The sequence below is a fragment of the Lissotriton vulgaris genome, chromosome 11 (genome assembly GCF_964263255.1).
Source record: "Lissotriton vulgaris chromosome 11, aLisVul1.2, whole genome shotgun sequence".
In the NCBI taxonomy this organism is placed as follows: Eukaryota; Metazoa; Chordata; class Amphibia; order Caudata; family Salamandridae; genus Lissotriton; species Lissotriton vulgaris.
Window position 1 is genome coordinate 469,717,279 of NC_141699.1, and position 25,690 is coordinate 469,742,968.

At 44.7% G+C, this 25,690-nt stretch overlaps 1 protein-coding gene across 1 annotated transcript in view; it reads right to left on the reverse strand.

Annotated features, from left to right (window-relative positions):
- The window catches only part of DOCK5 (dedicator of cytokinesis 5), a 581,227-nt gene that overhangs the window by 132,852 nt on the left and 422,685 nt on the right, over positions 1 to 25,690 (reverse strand). Inside the window, exons 35-36 of the mRNA XM_086942489.1 lie at positions 23,552 to 23,693; positions 2,295 to 2,376 (exon numbers count right to left, since the gene is read on the reverse strand). Of these exons, the coding sequence (XP_086798615.1) occupies positions 2,295 to 2,376; positions 23,552 to 23,693 (224 nt within the window). The remainder of the gene's footprint in view (positions 1 to 2,294; positions 2,377 to 23,551; positions 23,694 to 25,690) is intronic.

The following is a 25,690-nucleotide window of genomic DNA, read 5'->3' on the forward strand; positions in this document are numbered from 1 at the left end:
TTCATCTTTCACAAACCATCACACAAGCCATATGAGTTGAGAGAGAATTTCAATGCAACACATTTCCACTACACATGTAAGCCACTTACAAATCACCTGTCTCACCACACTAGCAGTTAACACTGCATACGTCATACATAGCAATGGTGAGAGCACAGCATGAATACTGGAGCAACCACATTTTCTAGAAATTAAAGGAATTTACACCACAATGCACATTGGGATAGTCTGGCCATCTAGGACGTACACTCACTTCCTAATCTTGAGGAACCTACTCTACAAGACAACCTTTGCACTCTTGGAAGAAGCCAACCTTTGTCTTGGGCACACTCAACTTTACTATTTCTGACACCAATTCTAATGGGAGATTGTTCCATGCATTCACCGCCCGTTCTGTATAATAATACTTTTCAACTATGCGTCTGAGTCTGTCAAAGGCAAAATGTCTTTTAAACTATTTACTCCTTGGTAATTGTATAAATCAGAATGCTTGCTTCTTATACCCTTCACAAATGTCAATGTCTCCATCATATATCCCATTTCTCCAGTTCTCCAAGGTTTACTTAGGTTATCTTAGAATAGAAAGAACAGGGAAATGAACAAGAAATGTTGCAGATAAAGATAAAAAAGGAAAAGACACTTTGAAATTACAGAAGCGAAACCAGCAAATGCAAGTGACAGGTAACTTTTGGTCTTACTTACAAATAAAGATAAACTACAAAGCCTATATTTTATATAAATGAAGTCAAAATAAAAGAAAAAGGATGACACAATTATGAACATGCTTGACAAAACAAAGAAGGTAGAGGAAATAGTATTCCGTCTCAGATGGGTTAAGACAACTGAAATAGTTAGTCCTTAGGATCGTTGAGGCAGACAAACAGAAAAACATACACATAAAGAATCAGTGAAAGTAGTAAATTAAAGTAGATCTAGGTATAGTGTGCATCAAAACAAGCATGAACCCTAAAAGAAGAAATCACAGATTAAGAATGTAGGGGATTAGGAAAACGTGCTTTGATTTTCTTAACACTATCTGTCTCTAGAAGTCAGATTGGTGAATCATCGGCCTGCAAAATGCACCTAGCAAACCGCTCTGAAGGCCGTCAGAATGTTCCTGTTCTGATTACTTTTCATTAAGAGGATGCAGGGCTTTCTTCATTTAAATGCACTGTAATTCTTAAGTGACAACGGATTCAGACTTGCATTATGCCTTTCAGATACGTATTGTACAAGAAATATGTAACTTTTACGAAATTTGGAAAATGGCTCACTGGTATGACATCATGCCAGGGATATATGGGTTTTAATACCACACTTTTTTGTGCAATAATATCCAACCAAGCACTAAAGATAAAACATATCTTACTGTCTACTTCGATATTTAATGTATTTACATAAAGGTGAGAGGCTTTCCCTCACTTTGGGAAGGAGGGTTTGCTTTCATTATTTGTCCCTCCATCATCCTTTACAAACATGCCACTAAGAGTTAAAGTTAAATATTAAGGGCAGTAGTTGCTTTTCTACTCAGTGGCCTCTTATTTGGTGTAAATACTGAAATCAAAATAAAGTGTATGTATTTTGTTAAAACATAAAAGTTGATAAGCAGAAAATGATGACTCACCATATAGAGTACCTAGTTACCACCAAAAGGCCACTTTGGTTGCATACATATGCTTAATCAATACTTATAGAACAGTCGCATCTGGCGTTTTGCTCACAGACTATGGTCATCCCCTTTACCATTGCCTTCTTTTCATGTCTATATCCCTGTTTTATCCCAGGTCTATTTTAATTCATCCATTGTTTTTCTCACCACCAGTTAATTTGAGATGCTGTTGCAGGCATTTACTTGCCCTCTATTACAAATATGTTTTACAATATTATTTCAGAATGTTCACTCTCCAGTTTCACATTGTAGCCTGTAATTCTATTATTGCTCTTTTACAAAAAAATGCTATCTTGTACTTCAGGAATTCTCTTCAGGTATTTCGATTTCGCCATCATAGTCTTTAGCCACCTTAGCCTGCCCAAATCTTGAAGTTCTAGGACCTTTGCTCAAATGAAGTTTTATATCACTTACCACTGTGCACATCAGTCTATGGATCGTCTCTAAAATATTTATATTTTTCTAAGGCCTACAGGTTTGGACACAACCTTCAATATGCACGTGGCCTCCAGTCGAACATAGTATACATGCTGCCTCCAGAGTGGGCCACAGTGCTCCAGGTGAGGGCTTACTCCAAACCTGAAAGATTAAAGAAAGCATGAGCGTAAACATTAGAGATACTTACTTCAGAATCTGTTCAGGAACAGGTTTATCTTTGTAGCGAAGAGGTAGGTTCATAACCGGTTTCACCGTGAAGCATTGGATGTCTGGACAAACTCATTAAGGAATAAAACAGTCACAGGCAGTGAATGGAAAGACATGGCCACCGTTGCAAGGCATGGGGATTCATGTGTACTCTAAAACCGGTACAAAGCACTATAGGAACAGCAAGCGTCAGCCTGTAGACATTCTGTTACAGACACCAAGAGTGGAAGGGAGAATTCAATATGTTTCAAGGGAATGGCCCTCTGGAAATCCACATCTAAATCTCCTGAGGAAGGTTGGTTCAGCTATGACTAACAAATACCAAGCTTTAAAAGCAAAAAAGTTATTTACCCAGTAAGCAACTGTTTGGCGGGGCATGTAGTAGTGAAGTTACACATGCTCTGCATTCTCCTGCTATCTAGTGTTGTGCCCGGACCTCTGACTTGTTTTTATTCAAAGAAGATAGTCACAAAACCTGTTGAGATTTCTCCCATAGTCCACAATGCACAAGGTTACAGCTCCACCTCAAAATGTTTTCTGCGCAGCAGGTGAGTAGTATAAGCGGAGGGAAGAGTCAAGGACAAGTATAATGTGTGAAAAGTATTGCGGATCGTAAAAGAAATGGAAAAAGGTGATTAATCATCCATGATCACTGCCTGCTTTAGGGAGGTCGATGGGTGCATGTAAACACACAGCACTACACACAACTAACAGATGCTTACAGAGTAACATTTTCTGTTTATACCATGTGTGGCTGTAAATACACATGCTCTGCAAAGACTGTAGAGCAGTTTCGTCAAAAGCGGCTAGCAAGCAGATGATGCAGATATTTGGAACAAAGTTCTTAACACAGACTGGTCAACCATTGCCAGATGGCAGGCAGTGGTGTTTAGTGAACATGTGTGTTGACCAGATGACAGCTTTGTAGATGTTAGCCAGCATAATGTTACCCAGGAAAGCCATGGTGAGCTTTTTGCAAGCTTTGCTTTAGCGTAGCAAGTCTGGATCTACTTAAAGACTTTGCAATGCCTGACTAGGAGCTGGGTGTACCTTGCAGGGTTTAGCAATGGTTACGTTAAGCTGATTTGCTTTATGAAAGAGCCTGGCTCTGTCAATATAGTACATGAGCATGATGTTAACAAAGTGCGTGCAAGGCCCTTTCTGCTACAGAGTCTTGATGTGGAAAGAAGACTGGAAGCTCAGGTCTGAGTGATTTGGACAGGTGAGACTTCCTTGGGCAAACATGTGGGGGTGGTCCTGAGGTCCATCCTGTACTTCTGGACCTGGATAAAAGGCTCCTGGATTGTTAGGGCCTGGCGCTCGCTAATACCCCTGGCAAGGTCACTGCTGTCAGGAAAGCTAACTTCCATAACAGAAATTCAGGCTGCAGGAGTGGAAGGGTACAAAGTGTGGACCCATGAACCATGTGCGGACTATGTTAAGATTTCACACAGGGGCAAGAGGCATTCTAAGAAGCATCACTCCCTTAAGTAACTGCATGAAGGTCTTGGCGACAGGGATTTTAAAGAGGGATGAATGTTCTCTATTTTGCAAATACGCTACAACTGTGGCCAAGTGTAAGCGTATGGAGGTGTATACGAAACCAGACTTCTATAAATAAAAAAAGGTAGCAAATACTATCTTGTACAAAGACCTTAGTGGCGTCTTTATGCTTTGATATGCAGTAGTGGACAATTTGTTTTCCACTTGGACACATAGCATGCATAAGTGGAGGTTTTACATGCTTTCCACACTATAAACAAACTCTTCTGGATGCGGAGATAGCCAAAATCTAGGACCTCAAGTAACACATTGTTAAGTTGAGCTGTCTGGGGTCTGGCTGTAGGAGTGGACCTTCCTGTTAAGTGAGACGGCATGGCCTGAGTGGCAGCTTCTTATATGGGATAATGGACAGCTCCAGAAACATTAAGTACCAGCGTTACTTGGCCTAGGTTGTGGCCAATTTGATGATTTTTATGGACACCTGCTTCGTCTTCCTCACCACACCTGGCATCAAAGGGCGAGGCGGCAACGTCTAGGCAAATACCCCTGAATCATTTAGCTACAGTGATTTCCTTATAGACTATAGCAGGGGTCTTCAAACTTTTCTGCAGAGAGAGCCACTTCTGATCAGTGAAAATCATTGAGCTACTGAAGGCCAAGCTGCTAGCGCAATGTTACCAGACATCCCCTCGCCCAGTTTCATTTAATTTAAGACTCATGTCCATACAGCCAAACACTATAGTTTGAACAAAATATTTGACTAGGGGCACTTTGACAGGGCTGCCATCTCTATCAGTGAGAGCATGGTCTTTTGGGAAGTATAAACATGTGTGCGTATGAATGTGATATATGTGTATGGCTGAATGAGAGTCAGGTGTAAATGTGGTACGGGACATACCTTTCGACATATGTGGCACTGTTAAATGTATAACACAAACATACAACCATTTACTCATGCCAAAACATACTCAGCTACATATACGACTAACTTGGTAGGAGTATTGTCATTGAAGGTGTAGCCAAAGTAACAATCTGCTGTATTCACTTTCTTAACTTCTTTGTTTTTCTCTGTTATGCTCCTTCATTACCTTTAATCATCTAATGTTTGAAGACTTCGATTTATTACAGACATAGATTTTGGAAGAAAATTCAGAATTCGGTGTTCTGGTTTACAGGAAACAAAGAAACCAGCTGCAGTAGCAATTTCATCGTTGGCCCTACAACTTTCTTACTGTAGTAAAATAACATTACTGGTTAGTGTGGTCACAGTGTCTGTATCTCATTCACTTTATGGTGTTGTAACTCTCACCAGAACTTGCATACAAGTGTCTACTTTCAAATCTATTAATATGTTCATAATGTGACCATATTAATTACGTAGCAAATGGTTACTGAGGTCTGTCTAAAAGATAAAGGCATAGGACTTGTTTTTTGTGATGTCTCGAAATCCGCATCTTGTGATTAACACAATTGCCTAGTAAATGGGGTTGCAAAGTCATTCATGAACAATTATTCTTGCACACTTTTGGAAAAGCTTGGATTGGTGGTAAAAACGTAAGCAAAAGCCTTACACAAAATACTCAACATCACAATCCACTGGAACTCCTCATCTCTGAATAACAAGATGCCCATTTTTGACATGAACAGATCAAGAAAGAGGCTATCGAGCTACATTTTAATGAAGCTGTCCATCATATATCTTATGTAAATCTCTATGATTATATGCGAAGATTTGCTCTATCCCAAGAATATGTTCTACTATTACAGCAATTTCTGCACACAAGCTAAAAGCGAAGACACATTTACTTTTATTTACAAATGAAGAGGTGCACTCCTTCTGAAGGAAAATTAACTCTCCTGGTGTGTTTCCCATTAACCTTTTGATTTGGACCATTGCGTTTTTTAACTCCTTATCTGGGCATCAGCTAGGAACGTTCTGTTTAAATATAGTATGTTTATTATTTTTTCACTGAACACAGCTCATACCTCCCCTCAATTCCTGTATGCCTTTTGGCATAGCGTGGACTAGGCTTGTGCTAAGAGTACAATTTCTAAGAATTAGAATAACAGCAGATTGTGGACATACACTGTACTCAGAGGGTATCTGAGGCGGACATGCACTATAGAACTGTGGCACTAAGCTTAGCTAGAGGGCTTAGGGGGCAAAAAAGTGAATGTCCAGTCTGAAAATAACACTATGTAGTATGAATTACTGGGCATTGCATATGTATTCTGAGTCTGCCTTTTATATACAGATAAAGAAATAAACGTATTCACCATCAAAGGTCTTGTTCAGGCAAATGGGACATGATTGGGACTCTGTAACTTGTAAACCCCAAATCTAAAGTCGAATGTCATCTAACAATTTAGATTTTCAGCACACAGATAAAGTTGATTGCTTGAGAACAACTTACATGGCTCAGTTTGTTTATATCATCATCTGCTGGAGGACGCCCATAATCTGCTACCACCTTAAAGGTTTGCCTCCAGAAGTTAGAAATGTGTATTCAAGGGGATTATAGTCCAGGCGCTGGGGGAAGGACACAAATGGATCAAAGGACCCTTACCACCTTTCCCTCTACCAAAAGGGCCAGTGTTGTGACTCCTGTGAATCCTTGCTCATGTGACTTACAGGCATCAAGCATTTTTGCGAGCACAAACGGTGCGAATCGCAAAATTCGGCCGTTAACGCCCGCAAAAATGGCATTTGAGATGCATCAAGGGTTCATGTACTTGCAATTTCAGAATTCGCAAATAATTGTGAGTTCTCAAATTGCGATTGCATTTAAGGAATCGCAGTTTGCGATTCCTTAAATGCAAAGCATGAACCATTCCTAGATTGCAAATTCGCAATCTGGGGCCGCCATTTACCGCAAAGTCAAACTACGTGGTAAATAGCAAAAACTTAGAAATATGCACTTTAGTGCATTTTTCTAAGTTGTACGTTGCGCACACACATGTCCCTGGGACATGTGTGTGCGCAACACCAGTGAACATTACCATTTCAGGGGTGCAACAGGGTGTCCTTTGTAAATCCTGGCACCCTTGAAATTGCGGCACATTTGCGATTAGCTAATTGCTAATCGCAAATAAGGAATGACTTACCATTCATTCCTATGGGCCTTTAGGCCCATAGGAATGAATGGGAAAGCCATTCCTTATTTGCGATTAGCAATTAGCTAATCGCAAATTAGGAATCAGTAGGAATCGCAAATAATATTGCGATTCCTACATGCATCCCGTTTTGCGAGTCTTTAATAGCAAATCCTTAAAATTCGCTATTAAGGACACGCAAAACATGACAATGATGAATCTGGGGGTCTGACTTCCCAAAAATGTCATTAAAAATAAGCAGGTAGGCCTGAAACTCTGGTGAGAAAAGAGCTGAGAGAAAAGCAGTATCTTAGTTCTAAAGATGTTCACACTGGATCTAACCCTCATTGGAAAAGGGTGGGTATTGGAGAAACCTTTAGGGTAGAACGGAAATGGTGCAGATCACACAAATCTTGAAAGGATTAGACTGGGTAACTATCCATTGATATCATAGCAGGCAACTGAAGAACAGTAGTTCAGGCACTGTCCCTTAGGATCCAGCTTGGAAGGGGGAGACAAACGAAGGATTGCCTGCATGCTGGGAGATCATGGCACTGGAAGAAGCCAATGTGGATAACGCCTGGGAGAGGACCAGAGGTGTGTGCAGGCCAGTCTACAGAACTTAAGATCATTGGTGTTCTGCCAGAAAAACTGTGGAAATATTTACCTCCATTATCAGAAGCCCCTTGCAACTCAATTAAAGAGGACTTGAGCTGTGCAGTTCACTGTGGAAGTAATCAGCAAGCACACCTACTAGCGAATCCTGACAGTGCAGCTGTGAGATCCTTAATAACGACTACAAACTCCCCGTGGAGACGCACCTGCTGCCTCACCTATACATCTAACGTCATACCAGCTTGACTGGCCACCGTTAAGACTCTTGGCTGTGATTCACAAGTGGGTATTTATGGGGCACTGCTGTTATCAGTGCACACAGCATGACTGACTGCAGATGAATCAGTGCATTGCTCTGCTGTGGACCATGTCTCACTGAGTTGCTTGGCGGCCATCTACCATTACTTTACTAATTGGGCTTATGCATCGCACTGCAATCTGAGAAAGCTTAATGTGGAGCTACTTGGACACCAACTACATAACTAGGGGAGACAAGAGATCATTGGCTGTGTAAGTAAATGCCCAGTACATAGTCTGGGGACATCTCCTTTTTTAAAGCTCACAAAAATATCCTTAGCACGATCCAGTCATAGCACCCACACTTGAGACTGCAGGCAGCACTACTCCTAATCTGAGAGTGCATTCGCTCACCAGAGACAGTGTCTGGTGGACCAGTCCCCTGGACAAGGAGATGCTAGCGGTGCTTTTTATGCCGGTACCAGCATGTGGGAGGGCACGGGCAATCAATTGTGGGTCTTGATTAGGCCCTTGTCCTGAGCATTGGGTAGAAAGACAGAAAATGGAGAGACAAGAGGGAAATAGTAAAACAGTGAGAGTGGGAGAAAGCAGGGTGAAAAGAGACTGCAAGACTGGACAGGGAATACAGTGTGGTGCAAGACTCAGACATGGGGTGGAATCAAAACTGGGCATCCCTGGTATTAAGCATCTCTGATATTCTGCAGCACTGATGGCGCGCTTCTAAAAAATCTCTGGGCTCCTGTGCTTACTTATTTTTACAATTTAAAAACGTGAACCAAGTTATATTCCCCCTGAACTTTATGGGATCTTTGTCCTCCCCACTGGACCTGAATCATACAGCTTTGGTCCCGACTCTGTTGCCAGCAGCACATATAGGCCTAACAGAGATGGGGAGACGTGCGTTAGAAGTCAGACCCGCCGTGATGGCGGCGCTCTGGACTGCTTGAATGCAGAAACATTTTAAGGATTTTGGGGGACCTGGGTCAAACGTATTTTGTGGGCCCCTGTGGGATCCTTATTTGGAACAGCTTTGAATTTAGGATCCAATTTCAGCTCTTTCGTACCCCTTTGGCCAGGTCACTGACAGTGCACAGGCACTCGAGTGCACATTTTAAATGTGTTTACATCCAATATTTAAGGTAAAGAGACTTGTGTTTTCAATATTGTAACAGCAGCAGCTCACCAATATTACCGCAAATAACTTTTGCGACACAATCTCCTTTCTCATATTTGATGTCCTTTTGTTGTAACAGATCTTTTTCATGGATGTTGCATGAAACATAAACAACATTTCTTTGCAAAATGGCTGTAATAGAGTCTCACATCACCCACATTAAAAATAAATTAAAAGGAAAACAGTATATAAAACAATCTAAGAATTATTCAAGGTAATCAGAGCAAGACTCTCTGCAAAACCGACCTGGCTATATCGAGCCCCCTGAAAGGCTGGGGCCCGGGCCAGAGCCCACTTTGCCCATGCCTTACAACGTCTTTGCTTGAACGCCGACAGAGACCTTTCTTTCTCGCATTGGCCATGTGGCAGCATTTAAGTGGCGACATGAGTCATATTTTTACCACGGCACTGGTAGACTTTCCCAAAGCCTGCGTCTCGTCCTAAAAAGAAAACGCACAGTGGACACGGACATGGCAAGGATACAGCTCTCTTAACGTCACAACCCGACTGAGAATTGAGCGGGGAAAGACAAGCCGCAGAGACAGCAAAGGCCTTTACCATTAATCACTTCACATTGGCCGTCTGAGTGAATATTTCTCAGACAGCAGCAGCTGCGGGGCCAGTACTTAATGGTGTTTAATGGACGGAAGCCGACATAACGATAACAAAAATAAATCTAACTTAAAAACCTCCAATGTCACACACCTGCTCCTTTGTGCTTTCAACACTTAGCAAGAATCAGCGGGAAGTGTCATTTCCGCAGAACATGACAAACCTGCAGAGACTCGAGATTTAACAATCTAGGATTTTCCTCGGTTCACAAAGCCTCTATGAGGCGGTAAATGGAGGCGGGTGCAAATTATTCGAAACCTCCCCATGCAAGAATCTCGCAGTTCAACTTTCCACACAACAAAGCAGATAGATTTAGTTAAAATGTTATTATTTTCAAAGGAAAAGTATGATTTCCAGATGTAAGGCTCTTTGTGAATTCATGGAAACTTCGAAAAATACCAGGCGCATATGGTCATTCCTTAGTGTGTCAGCTTGAGTCCAAATAGCACTGCCAACTGTCCCCAGCAAAGAGCCAACTAGATCAATTGGCTTCGTTGAGTGGACTGTACCAAGCCGGCACCAGTAACTAGTTGCAAGGATACCCTGAAACTGTGCTTCATGGTGTAAGGCTGATGAACAGTTCCTAGGATGCGACCTGTCTGCATGCATGATGAACTAAGTGTTAGGAAGATGGAGCTTGTGTCCCGTGCGGTTGAGGGAGTGATTCACTTGTCTCTGTAATTCAGTCTTATGTGAGGGTACATCGTCTCTCAAAATAGGACAACCGAGGACCCCTACAAAAGGCACAAAATTCCCTGGTGAATAATAACAGAATAGCCAAGATATAAAGACAAAATTATATTTTATGCTGCTCTTTATTTCAGATGACAATTTTGCAGGCACACCATGCATTAGAGTGCTCTGCAAAACTACAAATAACTTATAAGTTGGTATTTTGTATAGTAAGGAGTAGTTTCTGTCCTGTAACTCCAGTTCTGTAGTAGGGGTATCTCTGTTATAGTCATAATCTAGTGAATAGTCCCGCCCATGTGCGCGGACCCAGGAGCAATCAAAAATAATCTCTTAAACTGTCAAAACATGCAGACCTGCATAGACACTTAAGAGAGAATTTAAAGACAGATAATGCAGCCTATATCCACAGGCTACACTGTCCAATACTTCAACTGGAAATTCCACCAAAAACCACAACAGCACAGCCTGTCCAGGGTTTTCCACAGAGAAAAACCTTGCTTTTTACAGCAATACCCTCTGGAATGATAGAGAGGAAGGAGTGGACAGACAAGCCCCATAGGCTGCCATTATGTAGCACAAAACAGGATACTGTGCCTTTAAGAGAACTTTCCAGAAGCCTCACAGTATCCCAGAATGCAGTGCAGGTCCCTTTCACCTTCAGTTCTTTTTGAAGGCGTAACACGCCAGACCTGTAGCATTCCTTACATGAATATCTCTCTCCACCGGGGAGGAGGGCGGGCGCTTATGACTATAACAGAGATACCCCTACTACAGAACTGGAGTTACAGGACAGAAACTACTCCTTCTGTAGTAGGGGATCTCTGTGTATAGTCATAATCTAGTGAATAGAATGGCAAGCCCATCCCCACACCAAAGCGGCGGTGGAGAAACGAGAAATAACACCACTATTGTGCAAACAAATATCGCAGCAAAGCCTGCCCAACCTGAGCATCTACCCTGGTATCAGTGTCCAGACAGTAATGCTTAGCCAAGGTATGGACCGACTTCCAAGTGGCGGCCTTGCAGATTTCTGCAATCGGAACATTAAGTAGCAAAGCAGTCGTGGCAGCTTTGCCCCTGGTGGAATGAGCCTTAGGTTTACCTCCTAAGGTCGTATTAGTCTTTTGGTAACACAATTGTGTACAGGACACAATCCACCTAGAGATGGACTGTTTTGAGGTAGCAAGACCAGTCCAGACTGATCCATAATTGACAAACAATTGATCTGAACCATGAATATCTCTGGTTTAAGCCAGATAAAATTCCAACACCCTCCTAACATCCAGGGAATGTAGGGACCTTTCCGCTGGAGATGCAGGATTCTGAACAAACGTAGGCAAAGTTATTGTCTGGTGGACATGAAAACCAGAAATAACCTTTGGAAGAAATATCGGGTGAGTATGCGTAACAACCTTAGCAGCATGAAATACAGTATAAGGTTCTTGGCAACACAACGTCTGAATATCACTCCCCCTGCGGCCGATGCGATGGCCACAAGGAACGCCGCCTTCCAGGACAGATGCTGCAACGAAGCCCTATGAAAAAGTTCAAAAGGCTCCTACATCAATCTGGAGCACCACATTCAATTCCCAGGAAGGCGAAGGAAGCCAGACAGGCGGGAATGCTTTCTTCCAGCCTTCCAAAATTTCTTTGATCACAGGGATCCGGAAGAAGGAAGTCTGAAGGGCATTTCCTGTAGGCAGTCAGCGCAGCAAGATGAACCGTAATGGATTAGACATTAAGGCCCGACTGCGCCAGGCGTAGAAGATACGGAAGGATGACATCTTCCTTACACGTCGTCAGGTCATGGTCCTTGGACTTGCACCAGATGCAAAAACCTCCTCCACTTGTAAGCAGAAGAAGTCCTAGTGGAAGGATGCTTAGCCTCCTTCAGTATGTCCATACAAACTTCGGGTAGATTCAAATGGCCATATTACACCATCTCAGGAGCCATGCAGCCAAACTCAAAGACGAGAGGTTGGGGTGCAACATCCGCCCCCTGAACTTTGTGAGAAGGACCGGCCTGCAAGGCCTCCGTATGAGAGGACGGAGAGACCGGTGAAGCAGGTCCGTGAACCACCACTGTCTGGGCCATTCCGGGGCAATCAGGATCATCCGCGCCCTGGACTGGGACCGCTTGATGAACACCGCCGGAATCAAGGGAAAGGGTGGAAAAGCGTACAGAAAGCTGTTCGACCAGTTAATCCAGAACGCATTCCCCAGCTTCCCCACAGGCAGTACCTGGAGGCGAAGTCTCGGCATTTGCCGAAGACTTCTCCTAGTACTTCGTTGTTTATGACCCATTCGTGGTTTTCCTGAATCAGTCTGCTCAGCACGTCTGCCTGAACATTCTGCACACCTGGCAGATGGGTAGCCGTCAGAGTCAGTCCTCTGGATAAAAACCAGCGCCAGATCGCCCGCGCCTCCTGCGACAGAGTGCGCGATCTCGAACCTCCCTGCTTGTAGAGGTAATACATTGTGGTCATATTGTCCGTCTGTACAAGCAGAGAGTTGGTCTGGAAGGACGGAAGAAACGCCTTCAGTGCCAAGTGAACAGCTCTGAGTTCCCGGAAAATGATGTGATACGTGGACTCCATCGGGGACCACGTTCCTTGTATCTGCAAGTCTCCGGAAAGCGCCCCCCAGCCGTGGGGAGATGCGTCCGTCACGACAGTCTGTGTGGAAATGTCCTTGTGAAAGGGAACCCCTCTTGGGAGATACTCCGCTGAACACTACCACTTCAGAGACTGAAGAGCACGCAGAGACAGTCGTATCTTGTCGCCCAAAGATCCTGTCCTCTAATCCCCCTGATCCTCCAAGCACTCCTGTAAAGGTCTCATGAGCAGCCGTGCGTGTGGCGTGAGGAATATACAAGAGGCCATCGACCCCAGTAGAGAAGACACCGTCTCCACTGTCGTAGATGGAGCGGTCACAAGAGCCTGAGCCTTCCTAAGGGGAGATAATCGACTCTCCTCCGAAGGAGACACGCTTGCTGACAGCGTATTGCCGGAGGCTCCCAAGTACTGTATGCACTGGACCGGAATGGGGACAGACTTGGACATGTTGATGTGCAACCCCAGCTCGTTCAAGAGAACGCACGTCCTCTGGAAGTGCGCCTGAGTTTCCGAGAAAGAGGAGGCCTTGATCAACCAATCGTCCAGGCACGGTTAGAGAAGCCACCTAGTTTTTTCTCAGGCGTGCAGCCACCACTGCCATGCACTTCGAGAATGGTCTGGGCGCAGACTTCAGCCCGACTGGCAGTACTGTGTACTGATAATGATGGGCGCCGACTTGGAATCGCAGGAACTTCCTGTGTGCAATGAGCACATGGGAGTATGCATCCTATAGATCTATGGCACCAAGCCAATCTCCCTGTTGCAGCTGAGTATAAACCTGATGCAACGACAGCATGCGAAATTCCTCTACTGCAAATCCACTTGTTTGCTCGTCGCAAATCCAGAATGGGCCTGAACTCGTTCCTGCCCTTCTGGCGAACCAGAAAGAACCGGGAGCCATTCCTAACGGTGACGTCCGGACCCAACGGAAGAGAGCAGAGCCCAAGTGACCAATGCCCCAAAAGGAGCATCACTGCTCCATGACGTCGAGCCTCACCGCTCCATGACGTCAAGCCTCACTGTCCCATGACGTCGAGCATCCCTGCCCCATGACGTCGAGCATCCCTGCCCCATGACGTCAAGCATCACCGCTCCATGACGTCGAGCATCACCGCTCCTTGACGTCGAGCGTCACCGCTCCATGACGTCGAGCGTCACCGCTCCATGACGTCGAGCGTCACTGCTCCATGACGTCGAGCGTCACTGCTCCATGACGTCGAGCATCACTGCTCCATGACGTCGAGGCACCCCATGACGTCGGGGAACCCCATCACGTCGAGGTACTCCATGAGATAGAGACACTCCATGACGTCGACGTCGAGACACTTCATGACGTCGACGTCGAGGCACTCCATGACGTCGACGTCGAGGCACTCCATGACGTCGACGTCGAGGCACTCCATGACGTCGACGTCGAGGCACTCCCTGACGTCCAGGCACTCCACGACGGCCCCGACGCCGACTGGAACCGCGTCATAGCTCAGACGTGCCCTTACTGGGGATAACCCCAGAGATTACAGCATGGGACTCGGTAGAGGACCTACCCTCACCTCACCCAGAGGCTAATGATGCCTTCAAACTCCTCTGTTTGAAACCTGGAAGCCGAAGCCCCCTAGAAAAGAAGGTACAGAGAAGACAGGTGTCCAAAGACACAGGCAAGCACAGAGTACAAACCCTGTGAGCTTCAGCTTTGGCCTTCAGTTCAGCTGCAGACAAAGCACATGTCAGACTAGAAATAGTCTAAAGACAAGAAGACTGCAGAAATTCTGCCAAATAAACACAGCAGAATGCAGATATAGGCCAAAGACGTCGAGTGAAGCTACAAAAATCCAAAAATATCACAAAAATAGAATAGAAAAAGCTCAGAAAAGAAGAGCTAATGCTCCAGGGTCCTGCTAGCAGGAGCCGGAAAAAAGAACTGAAGGTGAAAGGGACCTGCACTGCATTCTGGGATACTGTGAGGCTTCTGGAAAGTTCTCTTAAAGGCACAGTATCCTGTTTTGAGCCACATAATGGCAGCCTATGGGGCTTGTCTGTCCACTCCTTCCTCTCTATCATTCCAGAGGGTTTTGCTGTAAAAAGCAAGGTTTTTCTCTGTGGAAAACCCTGGACAGGCTGTGCTGTTGTGGTTTTTGGTGGAATTTCCAGTTGAAGTATTGGACAGTGTAGCCTGTGGATATAGGCTGCATTATCTGTCTTTAAATTCTCTCTTAAGTATCTATGCAGGTCTGCATGTTTTGACAGCTTAAGAGATTATTTTTGATTGCTCCGGGGTCCGCGCACATGGGCGGGACTATTCACTAGATTATGACTATACACAGAGATCCCCTACTACAGAACTTAAATTCTTTAAAAGTCCATCCCTGAAATCCCTTCACAGCTTGTGGGAATATCACCGTCCTATGGACTACAGTATAAAGTGACCATGCGTGCCTGCGCGTCTTGCACTGACCCACACGCTCCTTTGTTCCCCTAATAATCTAAATTCACAGTTCCTTTCCCCCCCTGGCCAGAATATTTCGTTTCAATTCACAGTGGTGAAGACTAACGATGGGCTGCTGTGAATGGAGGATCAACAAGGACTAATTTGTTAGAACAGGAGTGTAAGATTTCTCGTACCTCCAACCCCTTTGATTAACAGTGAGTGGAGTTATCAAAAGTAGACAGCGAAATACTAGTACTGCATCAGTAAAAAGGGAAGCCACCGTAAGCTGAGGTAGAGAGGAACACGAAACTCCAGAAGGTTTTCAAATTGTTCTAGATTCATCCTGAAAGCTTCGAGTCAATCCCTATGCGAACAAAACCCTGCATAATAAGAAATTACTCTATTTTACCTCAAAGTATGAAACCCACAAATGATTATGAAACATGCATTAGTTTTTGAGACACAACAAATACACTGCAAACCCTTTGTTTTCCCGGTTTGCTTTAACATCTTCCTTCGCTCAACGAAAAAGCAAGTGTTTTCAGCTTCAGAAAGACCATTTCAAACAATCCTCTGTAGCGCAACTAATCCACACTGTACACAGTAGCATTGAGACCCTGCCTGAGCGAAAATATATTTTCTGCTATTAAATGGATAAACACATGAACAATGCAGTTCTGCAGAGATGGGCTAATTCTACGGTTGTGTACAGAAGGGAAAGCAGCCGGTTTTGCATTTCAATAATCCGTTTTGGAGTAATCAAAAATCTAACATTCATCAGTTCAAGCACAGATATTTTACCAGAAGCCCTGCCCTATCATATTTCTAAGAAGCAAACATACAGGTTACCAGTGCACCCTCTCTGTTGCAGTGGTCATATTAATTATTTGATGGCCTTGTCCATGGAACAAGAGAGGTTATTAAACTATCACCACAAAGCCTCAACAAACTTGTGTATACGTCTCCGGTTCAAATACCTCATTTCGACTCAGAAAGTGACATGGTGATGGGTGAAATGCCTGGAAAGATCTCAGACACTGGCTGTCACTATGGCCACATGCTAGTCCATTGTTTTCCACCCACTATGCCACTTCAGACAGACCAGCCATTTGCACATCAGCTATTATCCTGCTCCAGTAGGAACAGTCACACCGCCAGGGTAGGATACCTCAGAACATAAGCACAAGCAAACCCAGGCCGGTTTTGGCCAGGCTAAGCCTCATGAGTGCAGCACAGCACGAGTGCTGGGGCACAACAATTAAGGACTCAAATGTGGGCACATCCTTAGAACTTAGGGTGTCGCATTCAGGAAAGCTATTTCCCAGTCCTGAGGAGCCAACATTTAGACAAAGCTTTTAACCCTGATTACCCATGATGAATCAAAAAAATAAAGATCTTGTGAAAATGCATGTCTGTTCAGCCCTTTGTATGAGCTTTAAGAAACTCTAAATTCATTTCTGCCTCGCCAAAAAAAAAAAGAATATCTTTCTCCGACTCCTAACCACTGGAAAAATTTGGAAACAAGAGAGACACCTCCTGTTCTCTAGAGAGCGGATCCTTCTTTACTTTTTGCAATTTCTGTCCCATGAGGACTGCAGCACAACTCAGCCCACGGAAAATAGGGACATTTGCGCACAACATACACAATTATATCTTCTTTGCAGTTGCTCCCTCTAGCAATGATTCCACAACTCCATGCCAGAGCACTTCCCAACTACAAGGGCCCTTAAGTAGGAATTCTGGTGACTCTTGAAATACAGCCAATACCTCATTTTGTGAAGGTCCTTGTATAATTTTTAAATTCTCAGATTCCGTCATTTGTGATGGTAATAAAATAACTATCCCAAGGCGAAGGGCTTTTGCATCGTTCTCCAGATGTTCTATTTCAACTTCAGGTAGGTCAGAGAGGCTACTGTGCATTGTTAAAAATGCTCTGTATGGGTTTCCGAACTCAGTGTTTCCCCCTCCGAAATTCTAGGAGTAGACCCACCGGTCTAGACTGCCAATGACTTCTCATTATTTAGTACATACCCTTCAATTTCTTCCATGAGCACTTTCAGTGAGAATACTTTACACTCCCAGATGATCTGACTGCTCTAGATTCTTTAGCATAGACATCATCATCTCACCTTGACTCAGCCACTACCCTGTACCAGCAAGCAGATTCCTCTGGGTCAATCTCCATGATCCCATCAGAAGTCCAGACTTTCAGCACCAAGAAATCCTTCTTTTTACGGCCTTGTTTATTCTTCTTAGGAGAAAGTTCAGATTGCAATAAAGTTGCCACTCTACCCCGCCATCCATTAACGATTCTTTTGGGTGATCAAGGCGCGGAGAGAACTCTTCCTTCGTCGGCATTGCAAGGTCAATTCCTCTCCCATTTATGACTAGCGGCACGGCTGTGCATCACGCAAATGTGGAAAAGAACCCAAAGCTCCGACTCAAAACCTATGGAGGGGTAAGGTATGGAATATGTATACCATGGAAAAGCTTCCCACCATACTTAGAGACAGAGTGGCCAAATTTGACACAACATAGCTACCTTTCATTACACATATACAATGACCAAACAGAATAGGTGGACTACACCTTACTATGCCTAAGACACTGAAAGTTTCTGATATATGGGCCCTTTCCCCCTCAGAATCAGAGAGTGACCCAACCTGACCTGACTAATCCTTGGGTCTTATTCATACAAAACTTTAGTAAACTATAGTGTAATATTTTTCTTTGATTTTCCAGAATAACATCTGTTCTGCTTACAATGGGACTGTCTTGTAGGGGGTGGGTTGTGGGGACTACTATGCATTTGAGAGTGTTATTAAACGTTCCTTATCTGACCATCTTGTACACTTTTTGGGGGGTGGCGTGTGCTGAATCCTCCTGAACCATATCTGCTGTGATACTTACGATGATGCTGCAATGGGTGTTTTGATTCTCTTTATTAAAGTGCTAAATAAAGTTGTAAAAAAAAAAAAGAAAGGGTATCCACCAGAAAGAACATTACCAAAAGTAAGTAACTTGTTCTTTGATGGATAATTCTAAATGCAGATTCCTTACCTTACAACAGATACCTAAGCAGTTCCTCCCCAAAGTGGAGGGTCTGTGGATTGAATTCAGACCAAGAAGTCCTGCAGGACTGAAGGCGAAATGTCCTTCCCATCGGGACTGGCTGTCAACATGTCTCAGCCTGGCTCAAATCAAGGACAAGCACTACGCATGCCAACATAGTCATAGCAGCCTCGGCCCTGGTGTAATGGGTTCTCGAAAAATTCCAGAGGCTACTTTTTGGGGTTCAGCTAAGCCGATCTTAACGCAGAGGACTATACATCTCAAGAGAGTTCTCTTCTGCACCACCTTCCCTTTCTTCGCCCCCAAAGAAACCGGATTGTCCAGCCAATGTTGATTGGTGTGATCAATGTAAAATCTTTTGAGGTCCTGTTGATGAAGTCTTTCCTTTTCTTTTGAGGAGTGAAGAAACAAAAAGAAAGCTGACGGGGTTATGGATCGCTCAATATGGAAGGGAGTCACAACTTTAGGCAAGAAAGCGGCACAAGTCCTGTGCACCAGTTTATCGGGAAAAAAGATGGTGTAAGGCAGTTGCACCAACAGTGCCTAATCTTCATGCACATAACAAGCTGAAGTGATCACAATGAGGAAAGACAGTCTTTAGAGTCAGAAGATTCAACGAGCACCTGTACATAAGCACAAAGGGTGTATACATGACAAATGTCAAGTCCAAGTTAAGGTCTAACTGTGGCATTACAAATAGTTTCAGAGAAAGCGTGGGTCAAATCTTTAACAAACCACGTCCCAGCAGGTGATGTAAACAAGGAGGGTTGGTCTGGCAAACGTAGAAAGGCCAGAAGGGCCAACAACCTTTAACCCTTTCCATGCTCATGTCGGCTCAACGCCGTCATGAGTCACGGGCGGCGTGTGCTCATGACGGCGTGGAGCCGTCATGCCGCTGCGCCCACGCAGGACTAATTCCCTGCCTGTGTGGGCGAATTAGTGAGTGGGTGGGGTCATGACGGCTCCACGCCGTCATGAGCGCACGCCGCCCGTGACTCATGATGGCGTGGAGCAATCATAAGTACTGTAGCACCACGCCCACCACCTAGCCCCAACCGCGCCAGAATTCGCGGCACAGGGAAGGGGTTAATAGTGCCTAATGCTCTGCCTTGCTAACCAAAGATAACATGAACAGGAGAAAATCCCACAGTTTGGTGTATTAAGTGTCTGTATTGTGGACTCCACACCAGACCACAAATTTCCCCCAGCAACCGGTGCCAATGGACTTTGTGGAAGGATGCCTGGTAGCGAGGATGACATCCACCACTTCAGTGGCAAATCAAATGCAATTAACTACCACTGCTAAATATCCACACATGGAGGTGCAGACTGCATAGATTTGATTAAATAATCCTGCCCTGTCTAACAGGAGATCCTCTCTAAGTGGGAAGCTGATCGGGGGGGCAGCTGCTCAGCCCAGAAGTTCCAGGTACCACTATCTCTAGGCCCATTACAGAGCCGCTAGGATGACTTGGGGCCAGTCGTTCCAGATCTTTTTTCAGAACTCGGTGCAGGAAAGGTAGGGGCAAGAAGTAGCACAAGAGTCAGTTCTTCGATTCTAGCCAGAATTAATCTCTTGGAGTGTACCTGCGTAAAATTCAATGCACAAAACATTTGACACAGCGTTCTCTATGGTGGCAAAGCGATCTAGCTAGGGTTCTCCCCACTGTCGGAAGATACCCTGTGCCACCTCAGGATGTAGACTATTTGTGATCCACCAGATGCCACTGGCTGAGTTCATCCTCTCTGGCATTCAAAGATTCTGCCAGAAGCTTCAGGATCAGTGAAATGTCTTGACACTCCAGCCAATTCCAGAGGCGTAGAGCTTCTTTGGACAGGACTCAAAACACCACTTTTCCCTGATGTTGTAGTACCACATGGCAGGGGCTTATTCTCTGAGAACTGCACCAGCCTTCCCTTGATGGATAGTAGGAAGGTGTTCAACACCAGATGAATGGCCTGCAACTGCAACAGATTCATAAGGAGCTGGACTTCGGCCAGATGCCAGAGTCCTTTGATCTTCACTACCCCAGATGACCTCCCCAACCCAGCAGTGAAGCAGCCGTCACAATCGTCAACTGTGGGTGGGGAACAGAGAGGGGCCTGCCACTAGGCCAACTGACCTCACCTCTGTAGATCGTGAACCGTCTCTTCTGAAATCTGGATGGCATCCATCAGTTATTTTTGGTATTGAGCCTGCTGAAACTTCAAATTTCACTGTAGAGCCAGCATGTGCCATCTGGCATAGTTGACCACGGAAATGCAGGAAGCTAATAATGCTAGTAAGCCTCAGAGCTTCTTGGGCAAAGGAAGCAGGATACCACTTCGCCCTGATTGTTGTAGTACCACATGGCACTGGCTTTGTCACTGAGAAACTGCACCAGCCTCCACTTCGTGGACAGAAGGGTGGTCTTCACACCAGACAAATGGGTTGCAACTCCTACAGATTGATAAAGAGCTGGACTTCCGCCGGAGACCAGATTAATCTGATGTTCACTGCCCCACATGACCGCCCCAACTCAGTAGTGATGCATCCGGTACCACCATCAGCTGTGGGTGGGGAAGAGAGCGGGGCCTACTGCTAGTCCTACTGCATTTGAGCAGCCAACTCTGCAGATCATGAACCGTCTCTTTTGAAATCTGGATGGCATATGCCAGATTTCCTTGTTATTGGATCTGCTGGAACTTCACATTTAATTGCAGAGCCAGCATGTGCCATCGGACGTAGGCAGCCACAGAGATGCAGGAAGCTAAGAAGCCAACAAGCCTCAGAACTGCTCTAGCACAGGAGTATTGCTGAGAAGAATTCCAGACCAGCCTGGCACCTGTGGAGTATTGAAAGGTGAGGAATCCTTGGTTAGAAGTATCCATCTGAACGGCAATTGTTAAGAACAGCATATTCCATCACAATAGGTACATTTTAGGTGTGCATATGTCAATATATACTATATATTATGTGAAGTCTGTCAACCAATTGCACTTCACTAAGATCACACCCTTGTTTAGGTTCATTTTTGTTAATTTTTATTTACGTTTGTTGAATATAATCTAACCCGGAGTATTATCTTACAATAGAAATTACAGAAGTCACAAGGCTGCCTCTTTGACATCATACTACAAAAGAAACATATTTATGTGTGTCTGCTAATTGTTTGATTGCAAAAACAACAAGTGATGGACTGAATGTGGATCAATGTCACACACTCCCCCAGTCAAAAGATCTGGGCCCAAATCCATCGTTTTTTTGCACTCCACACCACCCTGGGTTAGACAATGGCGATATGCAAATCAGCTCTGACACTGTTGCCCCATGGGAACAGTCCAGTCCGAACTACAAAAGCCATGTCCTTCCCAGAACGGAATCAAGCATCCGAGGACCGGACCGGTTTCGAGGTAACACCTCTCATCAGCCCGGCTAGCTTGACTCCAAGTGGTGTGGAGTGCCTGGGACCCACGTCTGGGCATCCCCAGCGCACTTAGGGCGGCAATTGCAAAAACAACAAGTGATGGACTGAATGTGGATCAATGTCACACACTCCCCCAGTCAAAAGATCTGGGCCCAAATCCATCGTTTTTTTGCACTCCACACCACCCTGGGTTAGACAATGGCGATATGCAAATCAGCTCTGACACTGTTGCCCCATGGGAACAGTCCAGTCCGAACTACAAAAGCCATGTCCTTCCCAGAACGGAATCAAGCATCCGAGGACCGGACCGGTTTCGAGGTAACACCTCTCATCTGCCCGGCTAGCTTGACTCCAAGTGGTGTGGAGTGCCTGGGACCCACGTCTGGGCATCCCCAGCGCACTTAGGGCGGCAATTGCAAAAACAACAAGTGATGGACTGAATGTGGATCAATGTCACACACTCCCCCAGTCAAAAGATCTGGGCCCAAATCCATCGTTTTTTTGCACTCCACACCACCCTGGGTTAGACAATGGCGATATGCAAATCAGCTCTGACACTGCTGCCCCATGGGAACAGTCCAGTCCGAACTACAAAAGCCATGTCCTTCCCAGAACGGAATCAAGCATCCGAGGACCGGACCGGTTTCGAGGTAACACCTCTCATCAGCCCGGCTAGCTTGACTCCAAGTGGTGTGGAGTGCCTGGCTAATTGTTTGATAGCGCCCTCAATAAAACTATTTAACAAATAATACGTTTTCCGAGGACTCTGGAGATAGAGAGTGTAAGTGTGTGTGGGAAAACAACTTGCACAGATGCTGCACGTGCTGTACCTGTGCTTTCCGCTGCAGTAAAAAAATGCTTTCTGCATGCAATAGCTATATAATTTAATGTGGGGTGAATCAGTGTACTTTTGAAATATAAAATATTTCTCTAGCATTGAAATGCAAATATTACATAAGAATGATACTTACATTAAAAGCGGCTTTCCTTTATGGAGTTTCTGAAAACCTGGCTGTTCTAATTGGGTTAGCCACCATCTGGTACTTACGTAGGACAAGGAAACCCAGTTGGGTAGCCATGCACTTGACAAATTCATAGATAGATACACCAAACAGCAAATAGCGAAGGATGCAGGAAAAAAACTTCTCTGAGCAGAGAAAACCCAGTACATTTAGGAAACAGACAGATGCTTTGTAAAGCCGGACCTAAAAAGAGATAAAGCACTCAAGTGCCTTATCAGAACATCAGTTAGTGCCACTATAGCACAACACCGCAGACTACCATGGTTCAGTCCGACGACAAACCAAGAGAATCAGTAAGTACAAGATTCCTAATTGACTCAGAGCAATACGATTCTGTCCCATACTTGGGCTGAAGCCTAGCCGCAAGGATGCAACAAGTAATACTTCGCCAAAAAAGAACAAAGGTGTCTGGTCTCTCTAGCTCAATGCAAACTTTGAAGAAACAATAACATTTTCACTTCCACTTTTCTAGATAAAACAAAAAGGAATATTTTTTTCTCCTCCAGAATTAGAACAATCACAGTCTTTCCTAACATGCTGCTGAACAATGCCTCAAAAGTGTTAATCTTGATTTTAAGAAACATTACAATATACATAAAGCTAATGCCTGACATGCAACCAAGTTGTTCTATACTAAATGCCACACACTGCAGAGAAACTCCCAATGTGGCTGACAAGTACACAGAGGCACCCTACCCACAAGCACCTGTGTGCAGGTGATGGAAAACTGAGTGCAGCAGGAGGATACACTGTTTGGGTGAGGCCTTGATGTCATCACCAGGTGGAGTGGTGCTGTTCATTCTCTCAGCATTTGGAAACTGTGTGACCAGCCGAAGATTGAAATCGTCCCGTCGTTCATACTCCTTGCCCCGGTAGATGAAGATTTTATTCTAAGTAGAAGGGAGAGATAGAGATGAGCCAGAGAGATCCTTGAAAAGCAGGTATATTAACCCCTTCTATTCTCATGACGGAGCCGCTCCGTCATGAGCCTCGGTTGAGCTGTGCTCATGACGGAGCGGTTCTGCCATGGCCCGCTCGGCGCGCCTGCGCTGCGCGAATTCCGCGCCTGCGCTGGACGTTCCATTGAGCGGACGGGGCCATGACGGAACCGCTCCGTCATGAGCACAGCTCAACCGCGGCTCGTGACGGAGCGGCTCCGTCACGAGCATGCGAGCGCCGCTCGGCCCCCCCGCCCCCTTAGCTCTGCGGCGAAATTCCCGCCGCAGCGAAGGGGTTAAGCATAAAAAAACATGCATAATTGTAAACCTTGAGGTGCTGGAAGCAGGAAGGTGTAGTGAGAAAGGCATTAACCCTACACAGGTAACATAGGATATGCAGGTTTTAAGGATCTTGACAGAGAACTAATTTACCTGGAATGAATATAATTGTGTACAAGTTACACAGGAAATGATTATCCTGAAGACATGATTGGCCTCTAGTCCTATAAGAGCAATCACATTGCTTTATCTTATGGAAAGTCCCACTAGTCTGGAATGCATAGGGGTAAAAGAGATCAGGAATAAACGTGGCTGCAAACCAGACCCTGAATCTTAAAATGCTGATACTAAAGGTTCTGTGCTACTTGATTACATTATCAAATAGTTATGAAGTTTCTAGGTCCATGTGACAGCCCAGCCGTTTGTTACAGCATTCTGTGACTTATAGTCCATTTTAATCCATTACACATTTTGGATCATTGGTAACATGATGCAAAGAAAAAGCCTAGACTTGCTGGATTTCTCACAAATGAACCTTGGAAACTTGACTGCTCCATCATCAACAACTATTCATAACTCCACTGCTGTAATGCAGTGTAGTAAGAAATGTATTCTTTTACAGATTTCAAATAAAATCAATAGATGAGAATTTTGAAAATGTCAACACCCATTAATGAAGCAGAGAGACACAAACATGTTTCCCAAATGTTTACTGCTATACAAAAAGTGCTCAGTGCTCCTGAGTGTTCACACAGTGATAAATGACACAAATAATGAGGCAAGACATATATAAATCTGGACAGCAATCTGAATCTTTGAGGGAAGTTTCTGCCAGTAAGGACTCATCAAAAACAGGATTAAGAATCAGTCCTTCAAGGTACTTCAATCCACAAGGCAAGGCATCAAGATTCAGCCTGCTGTGCGGCTGATGAATGCTCAGCCAGAGTGTAGCACAGGGGAACAACTTCAACAGCAGGCGTCCCAGTGAGCATTGTGGATTGAAGTACCGGATTCTTACATAGCTTGCTACTCTGTATACATTTTAACAGTCTTGATGATGACCGATAACAGGGCTTGGGTCGACATAAAGGGCGAATAGAACCTATATGAGTGTATCCATTGAGGAACTGATAATTTAATGGAAACCAAGAAACATCGATTATCTACTCCTTGGGTATCTTTGGCTATTTTATTTGTGTACACAGTGCATAATTTGTTTGTCATTTATCACTGTGTGAACACTCACAAGCAATAAGCACTCTTGTATAGCAGTAGGCCTGGGCGTAGTTGCCGGAGGTTTGCTACGGGGAACTCCGGGAAGTTACAAAAAAAAACTCTGCGAAGTTCCGCGAGTGGCGTAGTGCAGTGCAAACTGCAGTTTGTGCTGGTATTTCTGCCGCTCGGGTAGAAATTCTACCCGAGTGGCAGCTCGCGCTCGCGAACTTACTGTTCACGAGGGCAAACTTACTATTCGCGATCGCGAGCGGGTAAAAAACTCTGCTGCACATCGTGAAGCGGAGATTTCTGAGCTCCGTGGAGTGCAGAAAGCTCTGCAAACTCTGTGAACGGAGCGAAATTCACCGCCCAGGCCTATATAGCAGTAAAACTTTATGATAATTGTTTATGCATCTCTCTGCTTCACCATTTGTGTTTTAACATTTTCAGAATTC